At 34.2% G+C, this 21309-nt stretch overlaps 1 protein-coding gene across 1 annotated transcript; it reads left to right on the forward strand.

Moving 5' to 3' along the window:
- Nucleotides 1-18876: 18876 nt before the first annotated feature.
- LOC114406215 (aldehyde oxidase GLOX-like) lies at nt 18877-21007 on the forward strand. Its single transcript, XM_028368861.1, has one exon. It carries the CDS (start codon nt 19049-19051, stop codon nt 20666-20668), a length of 1620 nt encoding a protein of 539 aa, XP_028224662.1. The 5' UTR covers nt 18877-19048; the 3' UTR covers nt 20669-21007.
- Nucleotides 21008-21309: the final 302 nt, after the last annotated feature.

The following is a 21309-nucleotide window of genomic DNA, read 5'->3' on the forward strand; positions in this document are numbered from 1 at the left end:
AATATGGCCATGGCTTTATTTCTCCGCATGCACAAAGATTCAAAAACAAAAAAATATAAGGTGAATGAAAAAGGGTGCAGCTTTCAAACTTCAACCAATCATGATATAAATGAAGAAAAGAAAAAATTATGGCAAACGAGACACATTTAAAAAAAGGGAAAAAAGGTTGATTTCAAAATAGGAATTAAACCTGCAAGTGAAATAATTCAAATCAATCAAATGCTCTACTTATTATTATTTATGCTTAATTGTAACGTTGTTTTCTATAATTTCAAATTCAGGAATTTTGATTTTCTTATTTTAAATCAAGATATTTAGTTTTTTATTTTTTAAAATAATTAATAATCATTTTTATGTACCACTTTGATGTAACATATTGATGTTATGGTAGAACTTATGTGAAAAAAATTAAATAAAATGAAAAAATGAAACATGTTTTTAATAAGAATTAAATTCATGATGTTCGTTAAAAATAAAATAATAAATTATTAAGATAGTTAATTATATTAACATAAAATTTTATGTATCGTTAGTCAAAAATTATTTTTATAAATATTTTTAATTTTATTTTATATCATTTTATATGTTTTTATTTTGAATAGTTTACAAATTTTTTATCTATATTTTACCAATTTACAATTTAATTTCATAAATTAATATGTAAATCATTTATATATTTTTTGTCAATTTATTTTAGTATAAAAATTATTTCTATTCTAATTATTTATCTAAAATTAAAAATATTTGTATATTAAATATTTTTAATTTATAAATTTTGATAATTTTAAAAAAAATAATAACTCTTCACTAATCACACGAAGAAGATAATGTTAATCTAACTAAATAAACAAAACAACTATTTTATTATCATTTCTATGAATAATTTTACGTAAATAAATAGAATAAAAATAATCCGTATATTAAATTCAATTTACAAAAAAATTTATATAAATAATTTATATATTAATTTTTGAAATTTAATTACAATTTGGTAAAATAAAAATAAAAAATTTAAACTATTCAAAATAAAAGCATATAAAAGGATATAAAATAAAATTAAAAAACTTTTATATTAAATATTTTAATTTATAAATTTTTATAATTTTTTTAAAAATAATAACTCTTGACTAATGATACATAAAAAATAATATCAATATAGTTAACTAGACAATGTAAGTGACTTAATGGTTTATTACTTTGTTATTTTATCAATGAATATTTTTTATTTTTCGCGGATCAAAATTGCTTATTTTGGATAATAGAGGATTAAATATATTGATTTATAAATATAAGGAACAAAACTATAATTTAGTCTATTATTTATATTAACAGTTTATAACTTTTTAAAATGGAACTTATAATAATGAATTTAAGTAATCAGTTAATTAATTAATTAAGTAATCAATGGGCATTAGAATTAGATTAATCGATCACTGAATCCCCATTCAATCCAATCTCACTCAAGGGAAAATCTCAATGATTGATTTTTCATTCCAAATATATAAATATACTAAATAATTTATTGAAATAAAATTATGAATAAAAAAGCAAAAAATAAATTCTCACCATATTTAATTTGATTTTTTTAATTTTATTTAGTTTGTTTTAATGGAAAATAATATTTAATTACACGGGATCTAACTACACCAATCAATAACTCTGTTTTATATATTACTAATTTAATACCCGTGCAATGCTAAGGTTCATTTGATGCATGATTTAGTTTCATAATCAATGTAAAGATAAAAAAAAATACTTAGGTATTAAAACCAACATATATTACATTGAAAATTGATACATGTACAATAGTTTATACGACATTAATTATTAAAACTTGTTTAATTTTCTTGTCATTTTTGTTTTAAAAATTATTTTTTTAACCAATTTCATATTCCTTAATACCCTTTCAATAAATCAACATGTTGATTGCAGTGAAATCAAAGAGTTTGAGACTTGTAAATAAAAAAATATAATTAAAAAAAACTATTAAAAATGTCAAATGTGATAGCCAAGTAATAAAAATTAATCATTAGCAAATACTCTACACTAATGTGATGTTAAAAGTAAAACAATTTCAATAAAAATTCTTAAATTTGAATCCAAACATGCATTTCTCATCAATGAAGGGCGACTAAATTCCTAAGTGGCCTAATTGTTATAAGGTTGACAAATTTCAAGTTATTTTGGTTAGAAAATTATTCTTGTCAAGCCTACCGGAATCATGAGGTAGATATCGTAAAAGCTTTCAAGCAAAAGAGTAAAAAGAACGATAGAAAAGAAAAAGATCCTTTAATCTTTATTATTATTAAATAACTTGGTTGTGCTGTATCTCCTTTTATCTTCCTCCTAAAATTAAGAATTACCGGTGTCTTCCAACTCAATAAATCAAATACTAATCATATTAAAGGTATAACCTGATCCAAAAAAATTTATACACATTGAGAATAGAACACATATTCTCATGTTAAACAAATTATTTTCATTCATGTGAATACATCATCACCTTACCCCACAACTGCAATTCTTTTTTATTTATCTCCTTTTGTCTTTGATTCTACGACTCCACCAAAGGCCAACCACATAATTGATATATGCTGCGGCAAAATGCTTTCTATGATTAGAAGGGCATCACATTTAACTTAATCAATTGCTGTTCTCAATTAATCTTCTTGTATCAAAAACCGAAATAATGTTGCATAAAAAATTGATGTTATCTAATCATGTCGTAATTTTTTTTTTAAAAGAAGACGAAAACCTTCTATTCTCCTGTGCCATGTATTATTAAGTATACGGATTACGGAAAAAGCAGAAGATGGCCTTTTTATGTTATAAAATGATGAGTCAACAAAAAAAAGAAGAAAAGAAATTGATGGCATCTCCCTAAAGAGCAACAGAGACAGTTCATGTGAAATAATTAGAGAACCAACATAATAAAAGCAAGTCTATTTAGTTTTATCCATCTTAACGTGCATTTAGTTTTACGTTAAATCATGTTAAATAATTAAAGAACCAACACAATAGAAGCTATTGTTTGTGTCTTTGTTGTGACATATGTCTCGTGGAGAAAACGCATAACCAAACATAAAATTATGCTTTTGGATAATTTTAAAAAATGTTTTCAATTTCTTTGTGAATTGTAATCCATAATTAAAAGCAACTATTTTTGAAAATTAAAAAAAAATCTCAAACAATAGTTTTAAAACTCATCATCGAATAACCAAAACTCTAGTTCACTTTTTCAATTATCTCATCTTTCTTGCCAAAGAGAGAAAAAGTAAAAAAAAAAAAAAAAAGGGAAAGTGGGAAGGAATCTCATTCTCTGTAATTTACTACATGATTCTCTAGTTCATATTCACTTCTTCATACTGCCACCATGTTCTATTCTATACACAAAACCACGGGGTGTGGAGGACAGGATTCTCACTTCTGTGTGTGTATATATATATTTTGTTTGAGCTGAGATAGAATCTTGGATTCAGTTTGCCATTCGTTGATATTTAGTACCCTTGCAATTGGATTTCATTGCGACAAGAATATAAATACTCGGTGAGGAGTTTGTTGAGGAGTCAATCCTCAAGGTAATGGATGATCACAATGGGTATATTGGGAGATGAAGTGTAAGGCAATTTGACCTTGAGGGTGCTGAGTTGGGAGGGTAACTGACATGACCGACTTAACAACCTCGAGAAAAATATATTCATTGTCCGCTGTGAAAGTCTATCATTGTACCGTGGTAACAGGTATACTCCTAATAGTCATCCAATACTAAATTGTGTAAAACCATTGAGTTCTAGGAGTTTCAACGACAGCTGCCCAATAAGAAATATATGTTGAGATAGAAAAAACATTATACAATGCAAGTGAGATCCAATAGATAACCACATCATCATGGTTGATAGATTGTATGTGCGTCTTGTTTAAGTCTTTTTGTGTCTGATTGACCCTTACATTTTTGTTTTGGATCAGATGGTGGGCGAGGAATTGACGCTCCATCTTGAGGATGAGAGAACTTGGAGGCAGTGGATACTCAATGTGATCAAAGGCATGAATCACTTTCTTGGGTATCTGTGTTGTGTGCATACGCTTGCTGACTTTTATGTTTTTGTGTAGTTTCCACACCGGGTTAGGTGTTAGAGATCACTGCTCTTAGTGTATGACTTTTTCTTTTATATGTATTTGATCTAGGTAGGCCTAGGCTTCAATACTTTTGTCTATGTTTATACTCATTCATCTACTTTGTTCTCATATACAATTGTACCTTGAGTCACGTTACTTTACTCAGGGGAAAAACTTATGCATAGTTATATATTTCATTCGGATATGTGTTATTTCTTTTATTCCGCTTCAATTATTTGAAAAGTAAGCTTCTACATGTTCTTTTAAAAAATATGAGCAAGTTGTTTTATATATTATGCGGTATTGACTTTTAAAACCAACTAATGGAAAGTTTTTTTAAAAAATTTCACTAAAATTCCAGTTCATGTTTTCTCAGTTCTACATAATTGTGAAAATTATATGGATTAATGTGATTTATAAAATAAAAAATAAAATAATTAAAGTGTAATTATAGTCTTAGAAATTAGGGTGTTATAGTTGAATTTAGGTTAAGGTTGGATTAGGTGTAGCACAAGTATATTTGTGATTGGTGCGTCGTTGGCCATGTGAATTGGTTGGAGAAAGGTAGGGAGCATTGAAGGGGAATTTTTGTGGGGATAATATTGAAGAAGGGGAGCTTTTGGGACAAATTGACATTTGACGACTTATATTCTCATTGCCTATGATGTTGATGACTCATTATCTATCTCTATATTTGTATCATGTTTCACCATTCTTAGATATCTAACTTGAAAACTCAATTCAGAGTGATTGGAGCTTGTGTAACACCTCAAGTTTTGAGTACTAGGAATATAACATAAGGAAAACTCTTATTAGGATCCTTATGTTATATTTTTGTAAATATTTGTTATTATTATTTGTGTATTATTGATTTTGTCCTAAGCATGTACTTGTGTTGTGATAGTGTGTGTGATCTTACACACGTGTGTATTATTATTATTGTTGTTGTTGTTCTTATTATATTATATTTGGTGTTAGAAGAGTACTAGATTAACTTCTTATAGTTAAAATGCTTGAAAAGTTGTACAAGTCTAGTGTTAGTTTTATGATGACAACCGTAGATAATTAAACTATGTCATATCTTAAGTTATAGTTGTATGTTTAAGGTATTTTTTGTGTTGTTGGAAAGCTTGCTAAAAAAGCTACAATTCATTCATACACCTTAGAAACTAAAATCAACTTCTATCTTAGAGAAAATCAGCTCCAAAGTAGGTTACTTGATCATGAAAAATGCTCTAAGTCCTACATTGGGTAAAATAACCTCATGAACCCCTTTCTTTTCCTATATATAGAGGAGATCAATAAGCCTTATATTCACCAAAGAATTAAATGGGCTTAGCATTAGGCGCGATGCCCCTCAGTCTATTTTTATATTTCCCTTTAAGTTTTCAAACTCGGGGAATTTGCACGGCTTGAGATTGTGTTTTAAATCTCAACCAAGTTTTTCCTACAGTAAGAGTAATCGTGGAAATTGTGGTGGATGAAGCCATTGGGTCAATGCATTCTTGGGAGTGGTCACATGATCATCTTTCTTTTCCTTGTTGAGGAATTTCTTCATTTGAGGTTAGGGAAGTGGGTTCTCTCTGCTTCTTTTGTTGTATGAGTGGTAATGAGCCACATATAGATTGTATGATCTTAGGTTTATGGTTATAGCAAGTATATCTATGATTTGTGCATCGTTGGCCATGTGAATTGGTTGGATAAAGGTAAGGAGCATTGAAAGGGAATTTTTGTGGGGGTAACATTGAAGAAGGGGAGCTTTTGGGTCAAATTGACATTTGACGACTTATATTCTCATTGCCTATGATGTCGACGACTCATTGTCTATCTCTCTATTTGTATCATGTTTCACCATTCTTAGATCTATAACTTGAAAACTCCATTCAGAGTGATTGGATCTCGTGTAACACTCCAAGTTTTGAGTACTAGCAATATACCATAAGGAAAACTCTTATTAGGATCATTCTGTTATATTTTATGTAAATATTTGTTATTATTATTTGTGTATTATTGGTTTTGTCTTAAGCATGTACTTGTATTATGATAGTGTGCATATTCTTATACACATGTGTATTTTGTGCGTATTATTATTATTGTTGTTGTTGTTGCTATATTATATTATATTTGGTGTTAGAAGAGTATTAGATTAACTTCTTATAGTTAAAATGCTTGAAAAGTTATACAAGTCTGGTGTTAGTTTTATGATGACAACCGTAGATAGATTATGTCGTATCTTGAGCTACAATTGTCTATTTGAGGTGTGTCATACCCTAATTTCGTCCGGGGACCATCCGTTGTTGGGATGCGACCCACGTTTGACCACTTCGAGGTATTTGGCACCCATCGTTAGGCAATTTGTGAAGTTCCGAGACATGCCGGAAGCCAAAAGAAAAGCGTTGTAGCACAATCCGTGAAGTTTCGTGACATGCCGGAAATTAAAAGGAAGTGTTAGTGCGCAATCCATAAAGTTCCGTAACATTCCGGAAGGCAAAAAAAGGGATGATTACGTAATCCGTAAGGTTCCGCAACATTACGGAAAGAAAACAACTATCGTTACGAAATTCGTAAGTTTTCCTAACTTTACGGAAAAAGAATCACCAAAAAAAGGCAGGGGTGTATTTAGTAAAAATGGGGGTTCAAATAGCAACCAGACCCACTTAGGCCTTCCAGGATGTTCCTCCAGAAGGCGATTGCTTCTGGAGGAAGCAACCTAGCTCGCTTGGGCGAGCTGGGTGGCAAGCTCCTCCCCTATTTTCCTATAAATAGGGGGAGGAGTGAAGGAGAAAAAGGTTCAACCCTCTTGGTATCTGAGATTCACTTAAAATTAGTGAGAAAAATTGTTTCCGTGAAGAAAATCCTAGCTGAGGCGCTTCCGTAACGTTTCCGTGGGTGATTTCGCGAAGATTTTCAATCGTTCTTCGACGTTCTTCGTTCATTCTTCGTCGTTCTTCGGTCTTCAACCGGTAAGTTCCCGAAATCGAACTTTTCAATTCATTCTATGTACCCTTAGTGGTCCTCATTTGTTTTCACGTGCTTTCATTTTCATTTCATTTACTTTCCGTACCCCCTTTTGACGTGCTTTAGTCATTTACTTAAGTCATTTTCTCGCCTAATCAAAAAATAAAATAAATTTCCACCGATCATTTGAATTGTAACATCCGTTAATTTCTGTTAAAATGAAATCCGACCGTTCGGTCATGCCGTAACCACGTTGGAAACCAAAAAGAGGTAAAATAATAATATAATAATAAAAAATATCTTTTAGTAAAATAAATCAAAAAAGTGAAACTAAGGCTAAAATCAATTCATAAACCAAACTTTTGTCATCGCCTAAAAAATCCATTTTCAAAGGTCCAACGCCTTAAAATGGTCTTTTCCGCTTTTATTTGTTAAGTGTAGATTTCTAAAAAGCCTAAAATCAATATGTAACTTTGTTACCTCTTTCAAAAATAAAGAAATCATTAATGGTCCAATGCCTTAATGTTTTCTCACTTTTCAAAAGAATCGAAAGATTGTCTAACGATTCAACGCCTTAAATGACCTTTCATTCAATAAAAACATATCTTGCAAAAAAGGATAAAAAATAAATTAACCAAAACGCTTTGTTCACAAAAGAACTACGTAGGTCTGATTTTCTCATCACAATTGAGGAATACGTAGGAGCAAGGGAAACACCCGTGTCGATCCCAAAAAGATAAAAAATATAAAAGGCATAAAAAGAAATAAGAACGTAAAAAAGGGAAGATAACACAAATTGAAGTCATGTTTGCACATTTGATTAAAGGCTGTTGTCCCTTGTGACAGACGTGTGAGGTGCTAATACCTTCCCCGCGCGTAAATACAACTCCTGAACCTTTCACTTAAAATTCGTAGACCACGTCTTTTCCGGTTTTTCTGACGTTTTCCTCAAATAAACATGGGTGGCGACTCCGCGCGTATTCCTTTCTTGGAACTCGCACTCGCGAGTCACGCGTCGCCCTCCCGCCGAAGGGTAGGTTACGACAGTTGGCGACTCCACTGGGGACTATTTTTAGAGAGTTAGACCAATTAATCTTGTGCAATGTTCTATCATGACTTTCTCCTTTGTTGGTTTCCCTTTATTTATCTTATGTTCTTGTATATATAACCCTTTGATGCTTTTAGTACATTTTAAAATGTATGCATGAGGTAAATATTTATTCATTTGATGCACACAAACACCAACACTATTTGCACACACGGTGAGTTGAAAAAGGGCCATATACCCGGGTTCGTGGGAACATAAGGAGTGGAGGTGAATCTGTGATCATGCTAGGTCTCCGACTTTCTTGATTATAGTGAACCCTCATCTAGAGTTTTTCTCTTTGAAAACATATTGTTGCTAGTAGTCCCTACTGCTGCAGTATGTTCTTCGAAGAGGATGATACCTCTAGAGACCATCAAGAGAGATATGACCACCTTGGGAATTATCACTAAAAGCCTACTTAGCTCCCTCCCATATAGGTCCCTTGAATAGGGGCACGAAGCGGACACGCTGCGTGCCATTTTTTCACACTGCCATGTATAAGTGTCATGTACCCTTTTGCTTATATTTTGTGAATATTGTCATACTGTACACTCCCGTGTTGCACCTTTCGCATATGCATCACGCACGGATTCTGTTTTGGTCCCCTCTCTTTGTCAAACCAACGGAGGGTCCGTACCACCTTCTTAAATACATACGTCGGGCACTTTGCTACCCCAAGACGTTGTATCTAAGAAGGAGACAATTTCTCGGGCTCCCGTATTCATAAATCGCATCTGTGTTTTATGCATTTCTTCATGCATTCATCCATTCCACCCATGATAGATGTCGGAGTTTTGATTCGCACCGATCTTTGTTCACTTTAGTAAAACATGGGATCAAGTCAAATGCCTTCGCTTAAAAAGAGGTTCTATCAAGTCAAGGTCAAGAGCCTAGGGATCACCAGTCTGAAAGAGTTAGGGCAGTTGATGGGTCAGCTCCAGCAGCAAGCTTTTCGCAAAGCTTACGGTAAAATCTGGGACCTAGCCATGGTAGAAGTCTCCACAGAGGCCATTGCCTCCCTTGCCCAGTATTATGATCAGCCGTTGAGGTGCTTCACCTTTGGGGACTTCCAGCTATCACCTGTGGTAGAAGAATTTGAAGAGATCCTAGGATGCCCTCTAGGGGGAAGGAAACCATACCTCTTCTCAGGGTTCTATCCCTCATTAGCTAGAATTTCCAAGATAGTCCAAATCTCAGCGCAGGAATTAGACCACAGGAAGCAAGTCGAAAATGGGGTGGTTGGAATACCGAGAAAATATTCGGAGGCAAAAGCAAGAATCTTGGTAGGTAAAGGTGAATGGGCCCCGTTCATAGATATTCTCGCATTGTTGATCTTCGGAGGAGTCCTCTTTCCGAATGTGGATGGGTTGGTGGACCTAGCAGCGATCAACGCTTTTCTTACCTATCATAACCACAAGGAAAGCTCGGTTGTTGCTATGCTAGTCGACATATATGACACCTTCGACCGAAGATGTGAAAAAAGCAATACAAGGATTGTTTGCTGTACTCCAGCTCTTTATGTATGGTTAGTTTCGCACCTTTTTCGTCAAGACGTGAGGCATGCTTGCCCGCTAGAAAGCCACCGTTCATGCATAGAGAAAGGAGGGGCAGATTGGGACCGACTCTTAGCAAGCAAAGAATGAGCATCTGTCAACTGGTTCCCTCGATGGAAGGAAGGAAGAACCGGAGTTCTTATTTCATGCGGAGGATTTCCAAATGTTCCCTTGATGGGGACGAGGGGTTGCATTAGTTACAATCTCGTTCTTGCTATAAGGCAACTTGGCTACCCTATGAGAGGGGCACCACTAGAGGAAGAGCTCGCGCCTGTCATTTCACGAGGTTTCAATAAGACCAACATGGAGACATTTCAGAAGGTCCGCAAGACAGGGGAGGTGTTGCAAAACAAGAAACTCAGGGGCTGTAACAATGGGCCCATCGGTGGCTATCGTAAGTAGTTAAAAGCCCACGTGCAAGGTTTGGATTGGCTTCCAAGTTTGAGAACCGCTAAAAGGAAGGAAGTTGAGGCACCAGAGGAAGATGAAGAGGTTCAGGCCCTTAGGACAGAACTCGAGCAAGCTCAAACAGTCAAAGAAAGGTTCAAATCAGCAGCTCTAAAGATCCGAAAGGAGAATGTCGAACTGAGAGATATAAAATGTTTGTTGCTATATTATATTATATTTGGTGTTAGAAGAGTATTAGATTAACTTCTTATAGTTAAAATGCTTGAAAAGTTATACAAGTCTGGTGTTAGTTTTATGATGACAATCATAGATAGATTATGTCGTATCTTGAGCTACAATTGTCTATTTGAGGTGTGTCATACCCTAATTTCGTCCGAGGACCATCCGTTGTTGGGATGCGACCCTCGTTTGACCACTTCGAGGTATTTGGCACCCATCGTTAGGAAATTTGTGAAGTTCCGAGATATGCCGGAAGCCAAAAGAAAAGTGTTGTATATTGCCATTTGGTCCACGAAAAAAAATGTCGACACCAAAGGATTGAGTCTTGTTGAATATTGTTGCATCAAGGTTTCACTTTACCCAACACACTAGAGGAAGAAGTCATTGTGTTTGCAAGTTAAGATGGGCAGGATGGTAGCTTACTTGTGTCTTTTTCCTTGCATTGGTCCATTCAAAAGGATATGGATGAGCAAGAGACGATGAGGTTGTAGGTTGGACATCATTATCATTCCATATTTATTCATTATTTGTTCTCCATATAAACCAAGAGGTTAGTGAGATTTTACATTTTATGTCTTGATCAGAAATCTACAACAATAAGAATATTAAATTTATTGTGTCTTGAGCCAAGCTACTTTTCTCCTTAAGCATGTTCCAAATTCCAGTTGTTTGCCAAAAACGTTTTTCCTTAGGACAATCAAAAAACATGTGCCATTTGTTTTCCGCATGTACGTGAAAAACAAAAAATGAATTCTTGAGAGCAATTGACACCTTTATGGTTAAATAATATCATGTAGGCAAACATCCTCTAAGCAATCTCCATAAAAAGTGCTTAAATTTTGGAGGAATGTGAAGATTCCAAATATCCATCCAATTACCAAGGACTTTAAGATGTTTAGTATAAAGAATAGTGTTCATTATAAAATGATAAACACTTCTAACCATATAGATGTACTTGTTGCTAAGACTCCAAATGAGGTTGTCATGTTCTGTTTTAGAAAAGACAGGAAATTGCTTGATCTTTTAAACATTTTCTTCAACAAATAAATGGTTGATGAGTGGGTAATTCCATTGCTTTGTGTCTAGATCAATTAAGTTACTCAACTTCCTGATAATGGTTAAATATGAGTTATTTTGATAATAAAAATATATTGAAAATATCTTTAAAAATATTTATTTAGCCGTTATCTTTGGCTTAAATATTAAGATTTGATATTTTCCTTATTTATGACATGCAGATATGAAAAAAAATAGATTAAAAGAGAAAAGGATCGAGAAAATATACAAAATATCAGGAAGGAAGTCTCAAGAAGATATGATTAAAAGCAAAAAAAATCCAAAAAATATAAAAAAGCTATCATGAGGAAGATTTTTAGCATTAGGCTCAAGTCCACTCCAACAATTATAAAAAGAGAGTCAAGTCAAGGAGGAGAAACACCACAGAACCCCCTCTGGTAGGGGTTTCATTTACTCTCTTTCTTTCATTTACTCTCTTGCTAGGAATAGAATGATAATTTTATGTTCATGCATTCTTGCAAACATCTAGAATTCATACTTCATGCATTTTACTTGTTGAGTCTTTGCAAAGGAATTTGGAAGATAGATAAATAAAATAAGCTTGTCATCTTGAGGAATCAGGGACAAGTAATTGAACAGATGTGGGTAGAATAGAGTCACTTAAATTGATAAAGAAAAATCATAAACTCATACATCCTAGGCAAACAAGGCAGGCCAAGTCCCAACCTTATCAAATTCTAATTTTATTTCTTCTATCTTCTATTTTTATCTTTTATTTTTCTTATCTTATCTTTTCTTATCTTTATCTTTATATTTTATTTTTCTTATCTTTTACTTTTATTTTCTTTATCTTCTATCTTTATCATCTTTTAATTTAAATATTTTATTTTCATCTTTAAATATTTATCTTATCTACTATATTTTCTTATCTTTATTTTAAATTTTTTATCTATTGCTTTTAAATTGGGTTTGCTTGCTTGCAGGGTGGAACCTCATAAGAATTTGATCCATGGGAGATATTTTAAAGATGGAAGATATTTATAAGAGGTGGACTAAGTATCTTGACAACACGCGATCAAGGGTCAATCACCCACCATCGGTAAATTGTGATTTTTGTGGAGGAGAGCATTTCAATGATAACTGTCATCTCTACTCCATGAAAAATTCTTGGTAGGGATAGGAGACACACCCTTATAATCAATATGAAGAAGAAAAGACTCCTACTCTTGAAAGTGTGTTCGTGGAATTCACGGCATACCATGCTACCTCTATAGCCAATCAAAACTCAATACAAAACCAGGAAATTTAGGTTGGCAAGAGCTACTCCATGGAAAATTATCAGTGGAAGCAAGAGTTACAACCCTACAACCAATATGAAGAAAAAATAACTTCTAATCTGGATAATTTTTTGATGCAATACAAGGAAGTCACTGAATCTACTCAACTAGCATTTAAAAGTCTAGAAATTCAAGTTGGTAAGCTAGCAGAAGAAGTGACTAAATTTGTGGCCAGAAGAGAAGAAAACTTTGTAGAGGTTGAAGCTCACAAGGAAATCCTTGAAGAAGAGCATGATTCAAAAGAAAAAGATGAAGAAAAAAGTGAGGAGAACGCACAACAATGGGAGAAGTACTCACAAGTAGATAAGAAAGTATTCTCCAAGTCGATACCCCTCCTCATCAACTAATTGTCAAGGAAGAAAGGCATGGAGAACATAAGAAAGCCTTAAGTGTCATGCTTTCCTTGATCACTAGTACTTCTCTTGCAATAATTTGGAAGGTGCTTCCAGAATACACGAGTTTCATGGCGTCTCTAGCTAGGGGGCAAAAATGCAAGGAAGATGTGTTCTACGTGACCTTCATGCCACCTTGAAGGCATTTGACTCGTCAAGCTAATGACGTTAATGAAGCGTTTACTAGGAGGCAATCCAAGATTTCTTACTTTATCTCTCTTTTAGTTAGTTGTGATTTGTTTTTTTTTAGGATAGTTGTGTTATTTTTTTTCTTTATTTATGATTTCAGCAATTTAATTCGAGTAGTTTAAATTTAGTCATTGAATAAAAATTGCATGATATTTGTGAAGTCACTATTTAGGCTTTTTTTTTTAAGGATTCAACACTTGAAATGTTGCATGACAATTGTGAAAACACTGGTTTCCTGGAAGCAAGAGTCAGTCAAACAGTAGAACATGAATCACAAAGAGAGAAAAGGTTAGCTTGATGGAAAGAGATCATGGTCCGGTAAGCCGATAACTTTATCTTGTCCCGGTGTGAACTTAATTATGAGAGAACGTCTATTTTTAAATTCCTAATTTTGGATCATTCTTAGACTGTTAAATTATTTGCATAAGGTGGATATGATCAAGGCCATGTTTCTTTTTATTTTAGCCACTTAGCCAAAAAGCCAACCTGTGATGAATTTATCCCTTGCACCCCTGTTGAGCCAAAAGTAATAATGATTTGTTTGAATAAACCTGAGCCTAATTTTGATATCATTGACCTTGTTTTAGGGTTCTAAGAGAGCATAAGGGTTTCAAGTTATGATAAGTCCTTAATTTGGGGGATTGCTAAGGGAATTTGCCTATATATAAAAAAAAGCAGCACATAATAAGGCACCCTCAAAAGCCAAAGTATTCTTATATAAAAAAAAAAGATTGCAAATAAGGGCATAAAAAAAAGGTGCCATAAGTGCTAAGGTAAAAAAAAAAGTAATTTTGAAATAAGGGCAGAAAAAGAGAGGTGTCATAAGTGCCAAGAAGAAAAATGTTGTTAGAGGAATAAAGGCTAAAAAATAAATAAGCCTAGACAAGAAATAAGTGAAAGTTTTTCTAAGGATGCATGCTCTTTTATAATCCTAAGTTTTTGAAACCCCAGAAAAACCATGATTTCTGTTTTAGTCAGGCCCCGTTACAAGCCAATAAAAGTCCTTAGTGATCCACCAAGTGTAAGTAAGAATAGCTTTAACTGAGATGAAGTGCAAATTTGGGAATCTTAATTGCAGGTCGTAAAATTTGAAACACTCACCCCAGACACTTGTGCGTAGAGAGAAACACTACCCTTGTGAGGAAAGTGAGGCAAGCCATCAACTTAATTGATTTCCGAAACTAGCTATTTTCATCTCGATGTTGTTTGTGCTTCCATTGTGAGATTATGGCAAATGCAGAAAGGACCCGTTGAAAGAATTTGAAAAAATTGCAGCTATTGAAAGTGTTGGAGCATTCAGAGCCTACTCTCATTCTTATTTTTGCTTGAGGACAAGCAAAGTTTTGATTTAGGGGATTTTGATAACTGCTAAATATGAGTTATTTTGATAATAAAAATATATTGAAAATATCTTTAAAAATATTTATTTAGCAGTTATCTTTGGCTTAAATATTAAGATTTGATATTTTTTTATTTATGGTGTGTAGATATGAAAAAAAGATTGAGAAAATATCCAAAATATTAGGAAGTCTCAGGAAGATATGATTAAAAGCAAAACAAACCCAAAAAATATCAAAAAAATATCATTGAGGAAGATTTTTAGCATTAGGCCCAAGTCCACTCCAACACCAACAACTATAAAAAGAGAGTCAAGCCAAGGAGGAGAATCGCCACAGAACCCCGTCAAGTAGGGGTTTCATTTACTCTCTTTCTTTCACCCCTCTTATCCCATCAATTCTTATACTCCATCCATTGTAAAGCCCTCAATGGCCATGAGTGGCTAAACCGCTAGTTAGGACCCGTCAGGCCTAAAAGCCAAGCGATGTATGATGTACTCACTATTTATCAATGCAAAGGTATTTTCTATTCTATTATCTTTTCTGTTTTTATCTTGTATTATTCATCTTTATATTTTGTTAGGGGTTAGACGCTCGAAAGAGGATAACTTCTAAATAAGATTTAAAGAAGGTATGCATGCATTGGTTTTAGGGGTTAGACGCTCGGAAGAGGGTAACTTTTAATAGAACAAAAAGAAAGGATTTCATAAGAAAATCATTGCTAGGAATAGAATGATAATTTTATGCCCATGCATTCTTGCAAACATCTATAATTCATACTTCATGCATTTTATTTGTTGAGTCTTTGCAAAGGAATTTGGAAGATAGATAAATAAAATAAGCTTGTCATCTTGAGGAATCAGGGACAAGTAATTGAACAAATGTGGGTAGAACAGAGTCACCTAAAAAAGAAAAATCATAAACTCATACATCCTAGGCAAACAAGGCAGGCCAGGTCCCAACCTTATCAAATTCTGATTTTATTTCTTCTATCTTCTATTTTTCTTATCTTATCTTTTTTATCTTTATCTTAATCTTTTATTTTTCTTATCTTTTACTTTTATTTTCTTTATCTTCTATCTTTATCATCTTTTAATTTAAATCTTTTATTTTAATCTTTAAATCTTTATCTTATCTACTATATTTTCTTATCTTTATTTTAAATTCTTTATCTATTGCTTTTAAATTGGGTTTGCATTAATCTAAGTATAAACAAAGTTCCTGAGAATTCGACACTCGGACTTTCGAGTACTTTACTACTTGTGACAATTTGGTACACTTGCCAACGAGTTAACACTTCCAGTCTTTGAATCCAACAATTAAACGAAAAATAATGCAAGAATTTCCTTTTAAATTTATCCTAGGTTGGTTTCAAATATTGATTGATTGTGAGTTTCCAATTCTCTATCTCTTTCCTTGACTCACCACCACCTATGAAGCATGTATACTACACCATATAAAACTAGGATTGTGCCCAAGCTGAGCATCCAAAAAATTCCCATTTGGAAAGTATTTTGCTTTGAGGACCTTTGTAACAGTAGTATCATTGTTGGTCATCAATCTCCAACCTTGTTGCCCTATCATGACAAGATTAAAGGCATGGAGATGCCTAAAACCCAAACCTCCAAATTCCTTCTTCATCGATAGCTTTTCCCATCTAATTCAATTAATGCCTTGAGAAGATTGGTTACTTTTGCCCCCACCAAAAAGAATTCATCATTTTTTTTCAAGATCATCATGCAAAGTAGATGGTAATAAAAAGACACTCATACAATATGATGGAATAGATTGGGCTAATGATTTTATGAGGACCTCTCTTCCCGCCTTGGAAAAGAACTTAGTGGACCAATGATTGATATGATTCCAAAACCTGTCCTTTAGAAAGCCAAAGAATGTTTTTTTCCTCCTTCGAATGATAAATAGTAGCCCCAAATATTTCCCAGTTCCAATTGTTTAAGTGACTCCTAGAAGAGAAGAAATAGAGTGTTGCATTGTTGGTGATGTGTTGGAGCTAAACACGATTTTTGATTTTTGGAAATTAATGATTTGACCATAAGCTTGTCCATAATAGTCAATGATATTTTTTAGGATGTTGCTTTCATTGTCATCTGCCCTGCAAAATATAAAACAATCATAAAAAATTAAAAGGTGCATGAGGGTAGAAACCCATATACATACCTTGATTCCATGAGTGTCAGATCTCCTCTCATGATATTTTATTAATGAAGAAAGTCCTTATGTACAGATGATGAGTATGTAGGACGACAGCGAGTTACTCTGCCTAAGTCCTCACCCTATAACTTATTGTAGACAAAAGTCACCACAAATTATAAATCTCTTATTCTCCTTTTGACTCATTGTGAAAATATATTGAAATTCAAAGATTGAAAAAGCAACTTTAAATTTAAATGGCTAAAAAAATAATCCAAATTTTAAAAAAGAACTAAGAAAGAAAAAAAAAACTATCTTTATATTCCTTTTTGAAGCATATATACACTCTTAAAACTTAAAGTTAAAAGTGTCATAAGATCATTTTTCTCCAATTAATCATTTGATTGCCAATTTCTTCTCCTCCACTTGTCTCTTTCTTTCTGTTTAAGATAAATTTGATTTAAATGAATGAAAATTATATGAAAATAAATAGAAATAAAAATATTAAATATATATATATATATATATATATAGAAATGTAAAATCCATACCAATTTAAAAAAAATTTCATCTCAAATATATCCAAATATAAACCAACCAAATGCTACCTTATTCTTGGATATTAATCAGCCCGAGTTATTTGTCCCCCACTCCATAAGAAAACAAAGCATATATGTAAACGCCACTTAAACCACGTTGTGGACTTCTTGTCACTCGTGTATTATGTGTCCAAAATTCGCACCTTCGCTTTCCATTCACGTGACGCACCTTCTTCCCGTTAACCATCCTACTTATTATGTGTCCAAAATTCGCACCTTCGCTTTCCATTCACGTGACGCACCTTCTTCCAGTTAACCATCCTACTGACGCCTACTGTAACTATTTTCAGAGCGCCGACAGAAAACCCAAAGAACAAATACACTTATGTTAACCCCAAAAAATGAAAATATCATAAATTCGATTTCGTTAACGTCAGGTTTTAAGTTTTTGTTTCTTAAAAAATTAAATAGAATATTTTATTAAAATTACTCATTTTATAAACAATACTATAAAGTATCACAAATATTCTATTATAATTACTCACTCAATGTCAAAAACTGTTATTAATAAAGTTGCACAAACTTTTATGCAAAGTCAAAATTATCTAAACAGCGTTAAAGTCCACCAACCATGGTACAGTAAATACTAATCATATTAATTCCGGTAACTAATTCATTATACTCCAAGTAGTTAATTTTAATTAACATTATGAATTTCGTTTTTCTTTTAAAATTACTCATAAGATAAAAAAATAATAATAAATATATTTAATTACGTTATTCATATTAAGAATTTTTTTTTATTAACGAGTAAGACTTAAGTAATTAATATATGATATATTAAATATATTCACTTACATACAAAATAAGTGTGCCGTTAATAAATTATACAACAAATTAAAGATAAAAAACAAATTAAGAATCAATATACTTGAAAATAGGTCCATTTTTCTTATAATTAAGATAAAAATGATACTCAATTATCTCTTATATTAAAAAAAAAATCAAGAACTGTATGTTTTTTATATATAGAGGTAGTACTAATATTTTTATGCAAGTGATCATTAATAATTCAATTATGAAATCTGTGTATATACTGTATAGCTTAGGAGAAATTACTCCCTATCTCTTGATCGAAAAATTATTAAGTGATTTTATTTAAAATCTCAATCAACAATTTTGTGTTACGTAAATAATTTGATATTTTAATTTGATTAAAATCCTTTAAAATAAAAAACAACTTAATCTTTCTTGTTAAATAATTACTTATATATTTTTATTTTAATAAGTACATATATATTTAATTATCTATGTATCCATAATTATTAATTAAAATTATATATCATATCTTGCTTCTATGTGACCTAATAATTTCTCATCTTGACCACATGAGTAAGCAAACAATTTGTATCGAGGAATGTTTACCAGTTACAAGTACTGCGAACTGCGTAGCAATCCAAATTGGTTTTCGAAACTCCATTTCATTTACAGATTACAGAAAGCAGCTACTACTACTTTCAACATCATCTCAACTGTCCCCCAACAACGACCCACTTGTGTCTTGTCCTCTCCCTCATAACATAACACTAATAAAGTAATAACAGTGTGCACTTTTCATTTCCATCACAATTTCCACATTTAATTACCACTTTCTATCCTCATTCTCTATAATTAGTAAGAATGGAAGAAGCTTCATCACCTCACTCCACCAATCCCCACTTCGCCCTCTCTCTCTCACTCTCACCATGGAGAACCTCTCATACTTTCTCTTCCTTCTCTTTCTCTTCGCAACCCACGCACGTGCCGACCTCCCCGGTACGTGGGAGCTTCTCGTCCCGGACGCCGGCATCGCTTCCATGCACACGGCGGTGACACGCTTCAACACGGTGGTCCTCCTCGACCGAACCAACATAGGCCCATCCCGAAAACTCCTCCCGAAAGGCCACTGCCGCTCCGACAAAAACGACGCCGTCCTGAAGCTCGACTGCTACGCCCACTCCGTCCACCTCGACCTCGCCACCAACCAAATCCGCCCTCTGAAAATCCTCACCGACACCTGGTGTTCCTCCGGCCAGTTCCTCCCCGACGGCACCCTCCTCCAGACCGGCGGCGACCTTGACGGCCTAAAAAAGATCCGCAAATTCTCCCCTTGTGATGTGTCGTCGTCGAGCTCTTTGCATTCTCCTTGCGATTGGGAAGAGCTCGACGACATCGAATTGGCTGAGGGCCGGTGGTACGCGACCAACCAGATCCTCCCGGACGGATCGGTTATCATAATCGGCGGACGCGGCTCCAACACAGTCGAATTCTTCCCACCCAAACGAAACGGCGCCGTTTCTTTCCCTTTCTTATCCGAAACCGAAGACACGCAAATGGATAACCTTTACCCTTACGTCCACCTTCTACCAAACGGTCACCTTTTTGTTTTCGCTAACACGAGATCGGTGATGTACGATTTCAACCGCCACGTCATCGTTAAGGAATACCCTAAATTACACGGTGGCCCGAGAAATTACCCTTCCGCAGGGTCATCGGCAATGCTAGCTTTACAAGGGAATTATTCTAAAGCTGAGATTGTGGTTTGTGGAGGTGCGAAATACGGTGCGTTTTTGCTGCGGAGTACTGACACCCCGGCGCATGGTAGCTGTGGGCGCATTTTAGCGATGGAAGAGAAACCGAGATGGGAAATGGAAGACATGCCGTATGGGAGGATTATGGGGGATATGGTGATGCTTCCGACCGGCGACGTTTTGGTTATTAATGGAGCGATGTCGGGGACTCAGGGTTTTGAGATGGCTAGTGATCCGTGTTTGAACCCGGTTCTTTACCGGCCCGACCAACCGGTTGGGTTGCGGTTCATGGTTTTGAACCCAGGGACTGTTCCGAGGATGTACCACGCTACAGCGAATCTGTTGCCTGATGCGAGGGTTTTGCTTGCCGGGAGTAACCCCCATGTTTTGTACCGGTTCGATGACGTGGAGTTTCCGACCGAATTGCGGCTCGAGGCGTTTTCGCCCGAGTATTTGTCTGCAGACCGGGCGAATCTTAGACCGGTTATTGAGGAGGTGCCCCAAACAGTGCGTTTTGGGGGCAAGTTTGATGTGGTGGTTTCGGTTGATTTGCCTGTGGTGGGGATTGTGGAAGTAAACTTGGCAAGCGCGCCTTTTGCCACGCACTCGTTCTCTCAGGGTCAACGTTTGGTCAAACTGACGGTTTCCTCTGCCGTGCCTGACGGCAGTGACGGGAGGTACCGGATTGGAGTAACGGCTCCGCCGAGTGGGGCGGTGGCGCCGCCGGGTTACTACATGGCGTTCGCAGTGAACCAGGGAGTACCCAGCATTGCAAAGTGGATACACGTGTCATAAGTCGTAACTGTGAAGTAACGAAGTCTCTTTGATGCATTTTGGAAATTGAAATTGTATTTAAATTTATTTATTTTCTTTTTTGGGGGGCAAGTGGGGGATTAAAAATTTAAAATTGAGATTCTTCAATTGTTAATAGGAATTGGGGACTGGGAAGTCGGTAAGTGTGACTGGTGAATTGCAAATTCATTTTTTTTAAGCCCCACAACCAGAAGGGGAAATGCAAATGATGTTTTAATGGGAATTTCGCAATGCATGGATGATTGATTTAATAGAATTTATAATATTGTATGGTGCTAGTACTATATGATTTTAATTAGATGGATTTGTATGAGGTGGTTATATCGAGCCAAAATAAATTGTTTTTTTTAAGATAAATAAACAAATTGTGACAGGTGTCAAATCATCACCTTGACTATTGATAAAATTAGATTGATCATTGATGTCTATGGATGACGCTTTCGTAACTGTGTGGTCAATTTTACCAAAATCAAAGCTATAAACAATGATGCATCAAGAAAGTTTCACTTTCCAGGCGAAGAAGAAAAAGACCTCGTAGACCTATCCAAAAAACTACAAGAATTAATGAAATTGAAATCTCTCTGATTTTTTTTGGATTGTTTTTTTTTTAATGATGGTTTGGT

The sequence above is a fragment of the Glycine soja genome, chromosome 3 (genome assembly GCF_004193775.1).
Source record: "Glycine soja cultivar W05 chromosome 3, ASM419377v2, whole genome shotgun sequence".
NCBI classification, from domain to species: domain Eukaryota; kingdom Viridiplantae; phylum Streptophyta; class Magnoliopsida; order Fabales; family Fabaceae; genus Glycine; species Glycine soja.